This window comes from Podarcis raffonei, chromosome 1, assembly GCF_027172205.1.
Source record: "Podarcis raffonei isolate rPodRaf1 chromosome 1, rPodRaf1.pri, whole genome shotgun sequence".
NCBI lineage: Eukaryota > Metazoa > Chordata > Lepidosauria > Squamata > Lacertidae > Podarcis > Podarcis raffonei.
This window is the reverse complement of record NC_070602.1, coordinates 31,323,878-31,341,158: the sequence shown is the minus strand read 5'-3', so window position 1 is coordinate 31,341,158 and position 17,281 is coordinate 31,323,878. Positions and strand designations below refer to the sequence as shown.

Genomic DNA, 17,281 nt, shown 5'->3' with positions numbered 1-17,281 from the left:
TATTCAGTGAAATATATTAATTTGTCCTTGGCCTGTAGGCTCTGGATACAGAAAATATGTTTTTAATATGCATGCATAATGCAGCCAAAGATGGTGCAAAACCATATATACAGTCTATGGATTACATGCTGATCTTTCCAGAGAATTCACCCAATAAACAGGCTGGCAAATGATATCTCAAGTCAGTGCTGGCTACTTGTATGTCTAAGAAGCTTAGATTGGCAAAGTATTTTCAGCTAGGCTACAGATGTTGAGATTTTGAATAGCACAACACCAGGGGCTCAGCTACATTAGTAAAGAAAAACCGGTTTATATGCGTTATAACACTGTGACACCATATGGCGCTATGGAGTCCCACCTTTCACCAACGTGATTTCCCATAATAAAGTTTACAGCGCATTTTCCTGAAATGCTGTTTGGATGTGTCTAGATCCAGCCCAGGTCCCTGTATTTGCATTTTCAACATAGCAGCAAACTACAGTTTGATTTCATTCAGGTCCAACCTTCATACAATAGGCCCAAAGCTTATGTGGGGGTTACGTTCTGGTGGTCTGTGCACAAAGGCAAAATCGTGTAAAGTCAGGAAGGCACACACCCCAAAACCGCCCCACACCCACATGACAATCCCTACCTGTCCAAAGCAGCACATCAAACAAGGAAAACCTTGGGAGTCTCCACAGGGCCTTCCAGAGCCCTCAGGCAACCTTCCTACAAGCTGGTAAACAAGGTGGAGGGCTTAAAAAGCTCTTTCTGTGCTAGGTTTTCCAGCAAGTGAAATAGATTTTAAGCCCTCTGCATTGCTTACCATGTTTTGGGAAAGTCATGTGAGGGCCCTGGGACACTCCCACAACCTTCCCAGAACCCCATAAGCAAGGCTTTAAAACTATTTCCATGGCAGAAAAGAGTTATGTGACCACATATCTTTACGTGCCAGGCGAAAGCATTCCTCTCAGGCTTTTGACTAATTAAACAATATCTGGCCTTTTAAACGGGGGGTGGGGGTATTGTTTGTTACGATGCTATGTATTTTCATGTTTTTATATTGCAAACCACACTGTGATCCTCAGATGAAGGATGGTATGGAAATACTACTACTAATAATAATGATGATGATGATGATGATGATGATACAAAACCCAGCACAAAGTCCTCTACCTTACTTTGTGGGCTCTGGAGACTCTTGTGAAATCTCACATGGCCCCTTCTTATTGTTTCCCCCACTCTCTTACCATTTATTTATTGATTGATTGATTGATTGATTGATTGATTAACAAAGTACACAAGTTGCAATCATGTAAGTACATAAGTTTTGGGCCTACTGCAATGTGCCAAAACTGAAACGCAACTATTTTTATTCATTCATACATACGTATATTCCTAGTCAGAAAAGTAACACACTTTCCTCTTTTAACAATAGAAAGAGCACAAGGGAGGTTTCCCTGCATAACAAAATAACAAAACAAAACAGAAAACAGATTTTGATCCTTGGCATAACCAGGAAGGAGCTTTTTTGCATGTGAAAGACAAGAACACTGGAAATTCTCCAGAGAATCTGAAACATTCTATGGAGTTAGAGCAACTGCAAGCATGCTAATTTAAAATGACAATCACCAGGGGAGAATTTCTTAAAGTGGGGGTGGCCTTTGGATATGTTCTACTCTAATTAGGTTTCCCCTTATTTCCTCTAATGTGCTATTGACCCCTTTCCTGCTTTGTGAACCCATTAGGGCTGTTCTGCTAAGTTACATTGTGTTCTCTCCACAAACCTTGGGCATTGCAAGAATACAGGGAATAAGCCTCCTGGTTATTCTGCCCAACTACATCCTCCCAGTTGCTCATTAGCAAAGGGATTAGAGACAATGTCTGAGCCAGTATCTCATCTCTGTCCTTGTTCACTTTATAGGCCATTTTTACAGGGGAGTCTGAAAAGCATTTTTGAGCCCCTTGTTGTATTCACATAGCATGGTCACTCCAGAGAATGCGTAAGATTTTAATACCAGGAACCAAATTCAGCAGGCAATCCTCTGAAGAAGAAGAGGAGTTTGGATTTGATATCCCGCCTTATCACTACCCGAAGGAGTCTCAAAGCGGCTAACATTCTCCTTTCCCTTCCTCCCCCACAACAAACACTCTGTGAGGTGAGTGAGGCTGAGAGACTTCAGAGAAGTGTGACTAGCCCAAGGTCACCCAGCAGCTGCATGTGGAGGAGCGGGGAAGCGAACCCGGTTCACCAGATTACGAGTCTACCGCTCTTAACCACTACACCACAGAGAAGACTCTTATCATACCATTCACAACAGTCTTCCTTCAGAGGTTGTTGGACTACATCTCCCATAATCCCTGAACAGTGCCCATGTCGGCTAGGGATTATGGGGAACGAGGTCCTAAAACATCAGCATTGGGGAAAGCTAAACAGAATGACTGACAGCAGTCATTCTATTAGAAACAAATGTTGCATATTACGTTGAAAAAATCACTGTGTAAGATAACATTTGGCTGCAAACAAAGCTGTGACCTTGAATTTGGTTGCCCCAGAAATCATATGGCTGCTCCAAAATAAGCATTTTCATGGCTGAAACATGGATTTGATATACACTTTCTCATACCATATATAAGCTGTATCTGCATCCTACTAGGCACACACTTTCTAACGTTTGTGTTTAAGGAAAGGTATAAAATATCAGTTTGTCTTACTGACACAAAATTTGTTCCTTCTCCCCCAGGAGATGATTTGTGAAGCGCATACAAATCGCTCTCCCGAGTTAGTAAACTGTTCAAAAAGAATTATGTTTAAGAATAGTATCCAGAACAACTCTTTCAAAACACAGTACTGATGCTGTGCGCACTGTGATTTAGAAATAGTATTTTCATGCAGGAACAAAAGACATTAACACTTTTCTTGGAGAGTTCTCGTATTTTAAGTTTCCAGAAGTGCTTGCCAAAGGTATTTGAAACTCTGTCAAAAGATGGGCTGAGAGTTAGGAGTTTCTCATTGTTCTAAGTAGAACTGCTATTTATATAATTTAACTTTGACTGGCATTAGGATTTTTTTTTGCTTATTTTAGAAAAAGGAAAGGAAAAACAACAACAGAGAGTATCATATGATATCCACACTCTGATCGTTGTAAGGACCAAAGAACTTCTTGGCTTCTGTATCAAAATTATGTTTTGCTGAAATAAGAGACTAGAAAGTGGAGAATGAATACTATTCTGTATCAGAAAAAGACATGCATGGGCATAATCATGTTGACTGACCAGTTGCTTCTGGGGAAAACATTGGTGTGCACCAATGCAAATTTGGTTTCCATTCATATCGGTATTCCCAGTAAGCTCCAAAACCAAGGAAATCTCTTTTGATTGTCAAGAGTATTAGTTATTTGGTGCAAAATCTTCATGAACATATGAAGGGCTCGTTTTAGTGTTGTTGTTGTTGTATAAAACCTAAAGTTTAAGATAATGTAATAATGATACACAACTACAGACATTGCCACTTTCCATTTACAGGGCACCAGGATACATTTACAGTAGAGAGGCAATGCAAATGTTCATAGCATCAGCAAATCATGTATATATTGGGTTATTAAAACTAGCTAGCAAAGGCTTTTAAAAGCAAGGCACTGTGTGAAAATGAAGTTAATCTATCAGCTGCAGCATATGGTTGGGTCCTAACTTTCTCAAACGCCCAACAGAAAGTTGGCTGCCATCTCTCCTTGGCATTTGCAAGTGTTTCTATTCTCCAGCTGGTGCCAGTTATCAACAGAAGCACAGTTAAGAGTTCATCGCATCAGAAGGAATGATCAGAACAGACAAACCTGGTAGCACCAGTGCAAGATTTTGGGAGTGCCAATTACATGGACTGATGAGTGAAGTTTCTCTCTTAAACATGCGAGTTGCTTAAGCTAACAGCTGAAGTTTTCCAACAAAGCAGAGAGGCAGCAAATGCTGCCAGGATGTTTTGTTGAAAACCTCTCTGGAACAGATGGAGAAGATCTTTCCAGAGGCCACAATAGGACCAATAACTCAGCATAAAGATGAAAGCAAAAGCTTCTGGAACATCTTAGAGGGATACACTTGGGAAGCCTCGTCATTTGTTGATATATCACATTTGAAGGAAGAAAAAGTACTTTTTTTTTGCGGAGACCTACAGTGAAGGCCACCAGTGTAGCACCTTGTTTAAGGTCTCACCTCAATCCTGGCCAGTTAAGGCAGTAAAAGCAAGCCTAAACTTACTTCACTCTCCCTTGGGAACAGAGGGTATTTCAAAGTTTGGATAGCTTGAGAGGCAGCCTAAGACTATACTGTGTCTCTTTGAAATGTTCTCCAAAACCACAGAAGCCAAATTCATTTCCACCATTATTTAACAGGATAGATGGCTGTGGTAAAGACCACCCCTGTGTGTGTGTGTGTGTGTGTGTGTGTGTGTTAAGCACAAACCAAAGCAAAATAAAGCTGTAAACCCCGAATGAGTCCCCTGATACTACTAAGCAATTAAAACAATTTAAAAATAGTCCACACATTCATGAAAGGTACTTTCCTGCTTCCAGGGTTCTTTTTGGGGGGAGGGATGTGCTTTAAATGTATGGTGTGTACAAAGCCTCAGTGTATAGGAGAGCATGGGAACAATCAACATGATCAGCAGCACCCAGAACCTGACAAGGCCAACACCCTCGCAGGAGGCCCACTGCCGACACTTGGAGCCTCCCGACCAGTTCATTCTTCTTGCTCTCGCTGCCTGTTCACCTGCCCTTTCCAAGCAAGTAAGCAGAACTGAGAGAAGCAAGGCTGAAATACAGTTACCTCCACACACGGTGTCCTCTCTCTCTCTCTCTCTCTCTCTCTCTCTCTCTGTAGGACGTGGCGCCAACTAGGTTTTTGGAAACACAGTCGAAAGCCGAAACGTACAACTACGGGGGCATTGAACAACCGAGATTCCACTGTACCTCCAGTTAGAACCAGAAGGTGGGGTAATGGTTATGGTGTTAAACGAGAACTGAGGAGACTCGGGTTCAAATCCCCAGTCATCTATGAAGCTCACTGGACAACTTTCGGCCACTCACTATTTCAAACCTACCTCACAGGGCTGTTGTAATGAATAAATGGAGTTGAGGGGAGAACCACATATGCCAGCCTAAGCTTCTTGGATGGGCAAGAAATTTTTAAAATTGCGTCTCCATAATCTATGTTACAATAGGCAGCAAACAGTGTCTTCTTACATCCGTAAGTCCCTAAAATAAATTCACGGCTTCTACAGCCTGGGGAAACACCAGCTACTTCAAATGTATAGCTTCTTTAAAAGGTGGGGGGGTATTTTTACTAACATAAAACCATAAATACAAACAAAGTAAACATAATCAATGTTACAAAATGTAGCAGCAGTACATAGTTTCTATTTTCTACATAAATAGAGAGCAGATAATGCAGAAAAATAAAAGCAGCAAAACACATCATGAAAGCCAAATTTTTGCAATGGGGTGGAAGAAGAAGTATAGTTGAATACCAGCCTAAATTAAAGCCAGTGACTTGATAAAATAGTCAAATTTCACTTTGTATTTCAAATTGTAAGCAGAACCACAATGAACAACATCAACAACAAAAGAACTTTTCTAAATATTTGGGCATGTGTATTTTAATGAAATCAGCTACCCCAAAAAATCACCCATGAAACATTTTAAAATGAAAAGTATAATGCTGTGAGGAATTGATTGCAGCTTTAAGTCGTAAAGTGGTCAAAAATATTATTTCCATTTTTTATGAAAGCTGCATTGAGAAAAAAATAACTTAAGGGAAGTGTCAAATGCTAACATTAAGGTGACAGGGGTGTGCATGGGTAATAGGATATTTTGAGCCTTTCATATTGAAATTTAAAAATAAAAATCCCCTTGTTAGTGGAGTTGTATTTTCTTGGGACAGAGCCAGCAAGTCTTAAGCAGTGAAGAGCAGCTGGGGCAGCCCCAAATCCCAAGGCTCACTACTAATCACTGTGTCTGGCTGCCTGCGCAGAGTATTCAATATTTGAATGTATGTTCTTTCTTTCCATCTAGCTGCCTAAGAATTAATGTCCGTCATATTGAGATATCTGAGTACCTTTATGCCCAGTCATCCCAGATTTGTGAGGCAAATTAATCACATGGAGAAAGAGCTGGTGTGAAAATGGGATCTCATTTGTTGAAGGGTGGGATATGTATACTGAATATATGTATGCATCTGTGTGTGTGTGTGTGTGTGTGTGTGTGTGTGTGTGTGTACACATACATACATATACATATATATAAAAGAAATGCCTGAAAGCATTCCTGTTCCAGATCAGGAAGGTCACAGTCTGTGGTTTCACAAGTTTTACTCAGTGGCTCAAATTCCACCAGTCATTAAAGACTCAGGTTGCAATCCTGCACATAGGCTATTTAAATGCCACTGACTTCTATGTAATGGGATTTAAGCGATCAGACTGGAAAGGATGGCAGCCATTAATTGTGGAGGGAAAAGAAAACCATCTAAAGCTGCCAAAGGTTTTGGGCATTGAGGAGGAGTCACTCAACATATTTGTACACTTTTCTCCACAAGGAGCCACAAACCTGTTTCTGCTTCTTTTTTTCAGAATAACAGCCAACAACAACAACATCATCATCTGTATTTTTGCAATTGTCACTAGCTTCTGCCTTAAGCTGCTGGATTTAGGTGTTCCACTATGCCAGGGGTTAGCAACCTAAGACCCATGGGCCAGAAGCGTCCCACAGAGGACGCTTTGACCGGCCCATGAGCCGCCCCCAAACTGAGTTGCCCACTTGCGCACTGCGCTGAACCGGCACAGCATGGTGCGGGGACTCGCTTCCGCGGCACTGAAAATCCGGCCCGTGGAGGTATCTCTGTGGGACTGATCTGGCCCAGGCAAGATAAACCTTGCTAACCCCTGCACTATGCAATCATGGGCCATGCAGCAGAACTGCAGGATTGCAAGGCCCATGGCCTAGCAGAGTACAGCAAAAGTCATTCATGAATATGACAGCGATGTATAATAAGGTGCCTGATTATATGACTCTAGATACTTAAAAGATTCAGGGCACAGGTCCATAAACTGTATATATAAATGCTAATTTATATATACATGTGCAAATTTAGTTATCTGAACAAATTACAGTGGTTGGTGATTGTGGTCTCGTGGGCATTTACAGCAGTGTTTTAAGAAAAATTAATAAAGGAGAAAGGGCCAGTGATCTGGGGCCTAGCACAAAAGACCCTGGGCTCAGGCTGCCTTTCTCTGGGCAAAGGGGTGAAAGGAAAGATCTGCCTAAGTTCAGGAAGAACCCTAGGATATAAATTATTTAAGCCAGGAATGGAAGACAGACAGCTGCCATTCCATGCCCTCCAATGGCTAAATAGGCACATTTTCTCACTGGCGGAGGAAGGGTGTGCGGGGTGTGTGCTACGCCCCAGGTGTGATCCCTGAGGGGGGTGATATCACCTCCCCGCCCCCTGGGACGCTCGCTCCACCCCGTAGGATGCTTGCCCTGCCCCTGGGTGCACAGCATGCACACCGCTCCGGGTGCCAGAGCAGCTAGCTCCGCCTCTGCATTTGCTATGAAGAAACCTCTAAGCACAATATCCCTTTTGAGTTTATGTGCATCTTCACTGCCTCTTCTGCCCTTCCACATCTGCTCTCAAATAGAATAAACCAAGGCCATGAAAACAAACCATGGCCTGTCACCATTATGCTTGTGGGATTCAATTGCATACTGGCAAAGTTAGGTTGCACAATTAAAGTGGATTTGACATTTTTGTGCAACAAGCCCGCTCTCCTTCTCACTCCTCCAAATCAAACTTTTAGTGGTAAGGAAAGGGACAGAAATGCACTGGAAAGTATGGGATAACCACGGCTTGGTTTGACGCATCTTCCCTGCAAACTTTGTGCAAACGAAATCAGGATGTATGTGAAATAAACAGGTCATCTGAAAGTGGCTCATATCTTTAGCCTCTTCCACACTTCCTACCTTTAATTTACAAGGGGAGCAGTAGCTCTGGTGCATAAAACTTACCCAGTTGGTAGCTTCTGCATGGTAGGTATCTGTCTTCCTCTTAGTGGGCTTTCTCTCTCTCCATTGCCTGTTCTTTTGAGAGGGGAGCGTCCTGGGGGCTGGAAGGCAGCCACAGGGCCAGGAGGATGATACTCTTGTTCTGGAACCACCTCTTCACATCGAGAGCCTCTGAAGCCTGAACGGCAAATACAAAGCTGGGGGCGGCTGCAGGATCCTTTGTTCTGGCATGGAGGGTCACATACAGCTGAGGCGACAAAGAAGAGAATGAACAGATGGAGGCAATCCTAGCTTGCAATAAACTATGTGTTCCCCAGAAGAACCTCTTACCCTGTCTCACTGCACCCATGGAGATAGGTAACAGTCTTTCTCTTTCAGGATGAACCTGGCTGGTTCCTGCCTTTTCAATATAAAGATAAATATAAAGGTAAAAGTACCCCTGACCATTAGGTCTAGTCACAGACGACTCTAGGGTTGCGGCTTTACTGGCCGAGGGTTTGTCCGCAGACAGCTTCCGGGTCATGTGGCCAGCATGACTAAGCCGCTTCTGGCGAACCAGAGCAGCGCACGGAAATGCCGTTTACCTTCCCGCCAGAGCAGTACCTATTTATCTACTTGCACTTTGATGTGCTTTTGAACTGCTAGGTGGCAGGAGCTAGGACCGAACAATGGGAGCTCACCCCATCACAGGGATTCGAACCACCGATCTTCTATTCATCAAGCCCTAGGTTCTGTGGTTTAGACCACAGCGCCACCCGTGTATAAATAAACACATGCTAACAAATCAAATGCTGGTTCAATCTCATCCCTTTCCCCATACTTTCAGGTAGGCTTTCCAACTTTTAATTTTTTCAAATTGCCAAATATAAGTTTGTCATGTAAATATCATTTGTTGCATTATTATTCTTTTGAAGGATAATCACATCAGTAAAATTGTATCAGGGATGACAGAATTATGAAGGTGTGTTTGTAACAACACCAATTGATGTGACTGTGCACAACTGACTGGTACTACAAATCCACAAAGCTATTTTTTTCTAAGTTTAACCCTGTAAAGAAAATTGTTTGAACCAAATGTGGTGAGTGACCCCAGATATAAGGTTACCAGATTTATTTCAATGAATCCGGGGACACTTTTCAACTTCAATGGATTTTGTATGGGGACTGATTTGTAAATCCGGGGACTGTCCCCGGGAAACGGGGACGTCTGGTAACCTTACCCCAGAATGGAATGAGTGGCTCAAATAATATATATGTAGACACAGTCACCAAATGCTTCATAATGCTAGCAAAGCTCTGCTTGACTTTTAGTGACTCTCAAGTAAGAGCTTATACTGTTTCTTGATTAAATTGTTTCCTCATATGTAGCATCTGAATTGGCAACACTTTGCAGCACCTTAACTGTGTCCACAATCAATTTGTCAGTCTTTAAAGGTGCCACAAGTTGTTAAAACTACTTCCTTATTCAGGAGGCCATGGATATCCCTGCTGACAAGCAAGGGAGTAGCAGTGGATCGCAAGACTTGCAAACTTGCAAAGGCAGAGATTAAGCAATAACCAGGGCCCACCAGATGTTGTTGGAGCCCAATTCCCATCATTCCCAGCAGTCCAACAACAACTGGATGGCAAAAGGTTCCACACCAGTGTCCTAGGTGGGGATGCTGTGGCTCCTAGGCACACTCTGCAACCCCCCCAAAGCACTCCTGCAGACCAACAAGCTACAAGTCCACCTGACACTCCACCACCACTGATCCAGGACACCTGCGAGGCTGCTTTTAAGCAGAGAACAATTAGCTGGGCTCCCTTCTAAAAAAACCCCTGACTTTTGTGCTGTTTCCTGACTGGATTATAAAACAAAATTGGCTCCCGATAGTTTAAGAAGCACGGGGCCCCCAGTGTGTATTAATTAGCGGTGCACTGCTTTTCCTCCTCAGAATTTACTGCTGAAGTTGATGTACTGTAATTAGTAGCATACATAGACCGTGGGTGGATTTGGGTGCAAAGTTAATGAACTGTGGCTTCCAATAATTGCTGAAGAATTTGAGTGTGGTGACTTCCGAATTAGCTGGTGGAAGGAGCACAAGAATCCCCCTCATTGGATAGGACAGCTTAGAAACCCCTCCCCCGAAGTATATGGGAAGAAACAAAATATTTGATCATATATACACAGGCAACACCTGTGTTTGTTTGATTTTTACCTATCAGATTTTCCACAGAGAGGGAAAACTGGATTAAATTGGGAGAAATACAAGCTGGCGTTTTGATGCCAATGACAGTGTGTGGGCACTGAGATTAACTTGCATGCATGAGGATCCCACAATAAACACACATGCAGAAACTGGAAGCTGCAATCCGGTTTCCCTGTCCACAGGTGGATAAAGAAGGTATGAAAAAGTGTTGAGGGAACAATTAAAACACCACTGCAGACAAGAAAGGGGAGCTTCCAAGCATAATGATTTTATGGAGACCAGTGGCGTAGCGTGGGTTGTCAGCACTCGGGGCAAGGCAAGTAATTTGCGCCCCCTAACCAGGTAGGGGCAGAGAGCTGCGCGTGCAAGTGCCCCCCCCCAGATGTTGCGCCCGGTGTGGCCGGCCCCCCCTGCACCCCCCACGCTATGCCACTGATGGAGACACAGTTCCTGGTTTTTCAATTCTTCTTTGGTGATCACTCATAGCCAAATAAGATTGTCTTCTGTTATGTACTGAGTTGAATAGAATTCAGATTCAGTCTGATTGGTCCTAAAACAATAGGATCCAGAATGCAGCAGTCTGATTGGTCCTCAGGAGCTACCCAATCCAGCTCCAGGTGGAAGTGAATCCACAACCTGATTGGCCTACAGGAGAATCCCGGATTTAGCCCATTGTGTAAATAATGTATATAAAGCAGACATTTTGGGGGAACTGGCATTCCTCACTACTATGAGCTGAATGAAGAGCATGAAATTCACACTCGACTCCGAGTATATTTCATCTTCCATGAATGCGGTCTTAACAGTGTGTCTGTAAGTAGCTGTGGAGGTCAATTCTGGTTTTTCAATATGTAAATAGGGGACAGAAAACTTCCAGCCACCAGCAAACCAGCAGACATCCTGGAAGGACATACTAAAATTGGTTGTTGTGATAGGAGCATCCAGCCATATCCTGAGGTAACTTTTATTATGTGAAGCAGGAACTTTTCTGTTTATTGTTTCTTGGTTTTAATTTCTTTGTTACTGTTGGCTCATGTCATTTTCTAGATAGGAATGCATCTCAAAAAAAATCAATAAAATATTCTTTTTAATAAAATAAATATCTACCTGAAATATACTTTGGTGTATTTAATGTGTGCTGGTGTCATGGAATGAGCTTAGCAGAAGTTAGGGCACATACCGTGTATCTTTTAAAGCTAGAGCCCATAGCTTTGACACTCAAATGTTGCTATATGTATATGCATGTTGACCCTCAGGAAACAGGCTAATAATTCTTGGTCACTGTATTTCAGTTCCCACATTACAAATAATTCATAAAAAGACCAAAGAATTCTACCTCTGATGTGGTATTCATACACACACACAAACATGAGAACAGAAATGAGAGACCCAGCAAGCACTGGAAACCCCGGCAGTGTGAGAGAGAAAGAAATGTAGAGCAGAACACAGAAATTAAATTAGAACATGGAATGCAGTTTTTGAGGCACATATTCAATTTTGGGGCTAAACTCTTTCCCCTGTCTTAAATGCCAAGTCCTTCTAAACCTGAGCTATTGTTTGGGGCCTGAAATACAAAATTCGCTTGGGTTGCGGCTTCATTCAAAGACTCTCAAGTTGTCCCTAGATCCAAGCAACAACTTTAGCTAAACTAAAGTGAGCCTTCTGTGACTGGGATTCACAAAGCCATTTGAAGCGGTTGGATATTCAGCTCATATTGAAAGGAATAAGATTTAGGCATCCTTCTCCCTTGTGTAGCTGCAGAGATTCCAGTCACTGTGCTGCCTGCAACCTAAATGGGCTAAGAAGAAAAGTGGGAGGGGTGTGCTGCTAGGGGAACCGAAGAGTATTTACACTCATAAATTATTAGCCTCTTGCTTGAAAGAGAGAGAATGTCTTGACCTTAAGGCCCAGCTGAAATTTACCATCCCCTGTCAGGAAAGGGTTTTTAAAAAATTAAAAAGGTCTTTTGACACGACCCTTTTAATTAATCCACACAAACAACAGCCTACCACTTGAAAAGTCACCAGGAGTCCCGATGGCCAAGAGCCCAGGTCTGAAAAAAGCATTTCTTTCGTTCCCAGAAAAACCTTTAATGAGAGAAAGATGCTGCCATTCCTGGCCTGGCGGGATGTTTTCAGACACTGTCTGGCAGCTCAGCATGCTCTCTACTGTTCAGCTTCTGAGACAGTGAGTCAATCCTTGGCCCTGTATTCCAGAGCACAGAGTTAGTCAGCTTCTCAGGAGTAATCGCATGAACAACTGTAGAACCTGGCCTACAGTAAACATGCTGAGACAGCCTGATCGCCACTGAACATATTGGAAGTTCCTGGTACCTGTTTTCCAGTGTACCGCCATCAGTATACTTAGGGTTGCATTCAAATAGTGTTGAGTAAGTAGTTCCACCAGTGAAAGGATTTCGGTTTGCACTACCAAACTTTCCCCTCTCTCCTCCTCCTCCTGTGCACCCCTAAATTTGTTTTAGGGCTTTCCCCCAACCCTCTGGAACAGATTTGGAGAAAGTGCTGGGCATGGAGGGGGGTAAGGTAAAGGTACCCCTGACCATTAGGTCCAGTCGTGACTGACTCTGGGGTTGCGGCGCTCATCTCACTTTATTGGCCAAGGGAGCCGGCGTTTGTCCGCAGACAGCTTCCAGGTCATGTGGCCAGCATGACTAAGCCGCTTCTGGCAAACCAGAGCAGCGCACGGAAACACTGTTTACCTTCCCACCGGAGTGTTACCTATTTATCTACTTGCACTTTGACGTTCTTTCGAACTGCTAGGTTGGCAGGAGCAGGGACAGAGCAACGGGAGCTCACCCCGTCACAGGGATTCGAACCGTTGACCTTCTGATTGGCAAGTCCTAGGCTCTGTGGTTTAACCCACAGCACCACCCGTGTCCCTCATGGAGGGGAGTACTATATGTAAATTAAGCAATTATATATTGAGATACTCTAAGTCTTCAGTGCTCTCACCCAAAGAAAACTAAACCTGGTAGCACTGCCCCTAAACCTTCTGACCATTTGAGGGTGTGCAATAGTTGTGGCTATTTTTCATGCCTCAAAATAACCAAAGATAGAAGTACTGCTGAGGAACAATCACATGTTCTGGAACATCCTAGGCCAGTTATCACCCAGTCGCAAACCTTCCATTCTCGAGCAAGGTGATTGAGTAGGTGGTTGCTGAACAACTCCAGGCATGTCTGGATGATGCAAACTATTTGGACCCCTTCCAGTTGGGATTCAGGCCCCATCATGGGACTGAAACGGCCTTTGTCGTGCTGGTAAATGATCTCTAGTGGGCTAGGGACAGAGGTGAAAGCTGTTTCTTTCTTGGTTCCCTCACTGTGAGAAGTGAAATTACAGGGAACCAGGCAGATGGCCTTTTCGGTAGTCGCACCCACTCTATAGAATACCCTCCCAGCAGGTGTCAAAGAGTTAAGACATCTGAAGGCAGCCCTGTTTCGGGAAGCTTTTAATGTTTGATGTCCCTCTGTATTTTTGATGGAAGCAATCCAGAGTGGCTGGGGTATTATTATTATTATTCAAGGGCAATTGTCCTTCTTAACTGAACACCTGATGATCACCACCTGGTGAGGGAAAAACACTGTGTAGTGATTCTGATACCATTTCTCATTTCTAGTTAGCTTGCAGAGAAAACATCACACCTTATGCGAGTCCCAGCTAAGAGGAACTATGGTTCAAAGTTTGCACAGTGCAAGTCTAGCCATGTTTACTCATGAGTACGTCCTATTTAATTCATTGGGGCTTACCCCCCCCCCAGATAAGTAGTATTAGGATTGCAATCTAAGTCTTGCTCCTGAGTTCTGCTTTCTATCACTGGCTGACATTAAATACCAAAGTTGGTTCTAATAATGTATTAGATGCCCAGTGATTTTTAAATATACATCTAGCTGAGGAATATACTGTTTTAACATTTTCATTTTCCTTCCCGTGAACAGTGGGACTTTCTGAGCAGTCTTTGTCAAGGTCAGTTCACTTGGAATAACAGCATGCTGAAGACTCAAGGTGTTTTCGTAATAACATCTTTATTTACAAACATACAGATTAAGTAAGCAGCGCTAGATTCACAAAAATCCAGCCCTCTCCCCACAAAACCATCTCCCTTCCATCCCATACCTCTTAGGACAGGGGGTAGCCAGTGTGGCGCCCTCTAGATCTTGCTAAATCAGAACAATAATCCTTGACTGTTGCCAATGCTGGGACTGATGGGAGTTGTAGTCTCAACTTCATCTAGAGAGCACATTGGCTATCCCTGTTTTAGCGACTCTGTCAGAACCAAACCACCGCTTCTTGCCCCTGTTCCTCACACTCAGTCCAGACAACTCAGCACCACCATGTTCAGACTTCTCTACAGCAAGAACCTACAAGACAGTTCAGTGGTTGGCTACAGCACCTTGGAAAGCTCCATATGTGCAACTAACTGCAACAAAGGACTCATCCAGACTTGTTTTTGTGCTGCGCTTTCCAGGCACAGGTCTGCACTTTAAAGCTCCGTGCCTGGGGGTTGTTTTTTGTCCCAACACTTTCTCCACATTTTACCACTGAATCAAAGCAAACGGCCATCTGCAGAAAACCCAGTTGCTATTTGCTCTGGTTCAGCAGTAAAGCGTCAGGACAAAAAACAACGATCGGTCACAGAGGTTTAGAGCCTTGTCCTGTGCCTAGAAACATGGCACAAAAGAAGCTCAATGGTCACATTCACACTGTAAGACATCCTGCCTAGTTTTTGGCTCTTAATCAGTCAGAAGGGAGGACAAGGAATAAGGATCCAGCCTGTGTTGGATGGAGTAACACTCCCCCTGAAGACACATGTTCACAGTTTGGGAATGCTCCTGGACTCAGCCCTAAGCATTGGATGCTCAGCATTCAAGATGATCTTAACAGGTTGGAAAATTGAATTTCTATAGGGACAAACATAAGGTTCTACACTTAGGCCAAAGGAAAGTATAGTCTCCAGATCAAGAAAAGTCATAGTACCGCTCTATTCTGCCTTGGTCAGACCTCACCTGGAATATTGTGTCCAATTCTCAGGTTAAGAACTTAATTCGTTCCGGAGGTCCGTTCTTAACCTGAAACTGTTCTTAACCTGAGGTACCACTTTAGCTAACGGGGTCCCCCCACTGCCGCCACGCTGTCACCACATGATTTCTGTTCTCATCCTGAAGCAAAGTTCTTAACCCAAGGTACTATTTATAGGTTAGAGGAGTCTGTAACCCGAGGTACCACTGTACTTGCAATTTCCCCTATTAAGCACTGTCCTTATGGAGAACCTTAAGCCAAAACTGGTACATAAAAATAACCAAACATTAAAGTTTCCTCTTCTCCCTGCAGTTTCTGTGCTAACTTTAACTTGCCTCTAATCCTCCCACTTTCAGAGCTGCCTGGTAGGGCATATTCTCTCTCTCTCTCTCTCTCTCTCTCTCTCTCTCTCTCTCTCTCGGCATGCTGATGAATCCTGCACTTCCACATCATGCAAATGGATTTTGACAAAGCAGAAGCAGCCTCCATCTCCACTCCAGCACAAGCCTTGGCACGTTCAGACTAACAGCAGGAGCACTTGAGTGAGTGGAAGGCTTTAATCAGCCAGCAGCTTTGAAAACTAAGAGCTCGGAAGTGACACAGCCCAAAAGATAAGGTTATAAAAAGGCAGGCGGAGAAAGTATGACACTAGCCTAAGAAGAAAGGGAAGAGAATTAAGTGGAAGGAGACTCCCGGCTGTGTAAGTAGGCACTGAATCCAGTCCTGGGCATGGTCTTGAACTGTCAGATCCAGGAGCTCCATTTTGTTCAGACAAATCTAAGCAGTTCAAATGCTTGTGCCACTTCGCACTTTTAGCCTACTTATAGAATACTGTTATAACGTTTTCAGGCCACACATCCCTGAAAACAGAGGATGGAACATAGTGTTATATGGGTTATCCACATGGGGAATGAAGTCTGCTTGCATAACAGGACTTTTCCTCCCTGTCCTCCCCTTGTGCGCACACACACACACACACACACACACACACACGTTGTTGTTGTTGTTGTTTAGTCGTTTAGTCGTGTCCGACTCTTCGTGACCCCATGGACCAGAGCACGCCAGGCACCTCTGTCCTCCACTACCTCCCGCAGTTTGGTCAAACTCATGCTGGTAACCTCGAAAACACTATCCAACCATCTCATCCTCTGTCGCCCCCTTCTCCTTGTGCCCTCCATCTTTCCCAGCATCAGTGTCTTCTCCAGGGAGTCTTCTCTTCTCATGAGGTGGCCAAAGTACTGGAGCCTCAGCTTCACGATCTGTCCTTCCAGTGAGCACTCAGGGCTGATTTCATTAAGAATGGATGCATTTGATCTTCTTGCAGTCCATGGGACTCTCAAGAGTCTTCTCCAGCACCATAATTCAAAAGCATCAATTCTTCGGCGATCAGCCTTCTTTATGGTCCAGCTCTCACTTCCATACATCACTACTGGGAAAACCATGGCTTTAACTATACGGACCTTTGTTGGCAAGGTGACGTCTCTACTTCTCAAGATGCTGTCTAGGCCTGTCATTGCCCTTCTCCCAAGAAGCAGGCGTCTTTTAATTTCGTGGCTGCTGTCACCATCTGCAGTGATCACGGAGCCCAAGAAGGTAAAATCTCTCACTGCCTCCATTTCTTCCCCTTCTATTTGCCAGGAGGTGATGGGACCAGTGGCCATGATCTTCGTTTTTTTGATGTTGAGCCTCAGACCATATTTTGCGCTCTCCTCTTTCACCCTCATTAAAAGGTTCTTTAATTCCTCCTCACTTTCTGCCATCAAGGTTGTGTCATCTGCATATCTGAGGTTGTTGATATTTCTTCCGGCAATCTTAATTCCAGCTTGGGATTCATCCAGCCCAGCCTTTCGCATGATGTATTCTGCGTATAAATTAAATAAGCAGGGAGACAAAATACAGCCTTGTCGTACGCCTTTCCCAATTTTGAACCAATCAGTTGTTCCATATCCAGTTCTAACTGTAGCTTCTTGTCCCACATAGAGATTTCTCAGGAGACAGATGAGGTGATCAGGCACTCCCATTTCTT

General features: G+C 43.7%; 1 protein-coding gene across 1 annotated transcript in view; it reads right to left on the bottom strand.

The window, feature by feature from the left end:
• LTBP2 (latent transforming growth factor beta binding protein 2) overlaps positions 1-17,281 on the bottom strand; it is a 139,338-nt gene that overhangs the window by 104,018 nt on the left and 18,039 nt on the right. Inside the window, exon 3 of the mRNA XM_053379419.1 lies at positions 8,031-8,274. Coding sequence (XP_053235394.1) covers positions 8,031-8,274 — 244 coding nt within the window. The remainder of the gene's footprint in view (positions 1-8,030; positions 8,275-17,281) is intronic.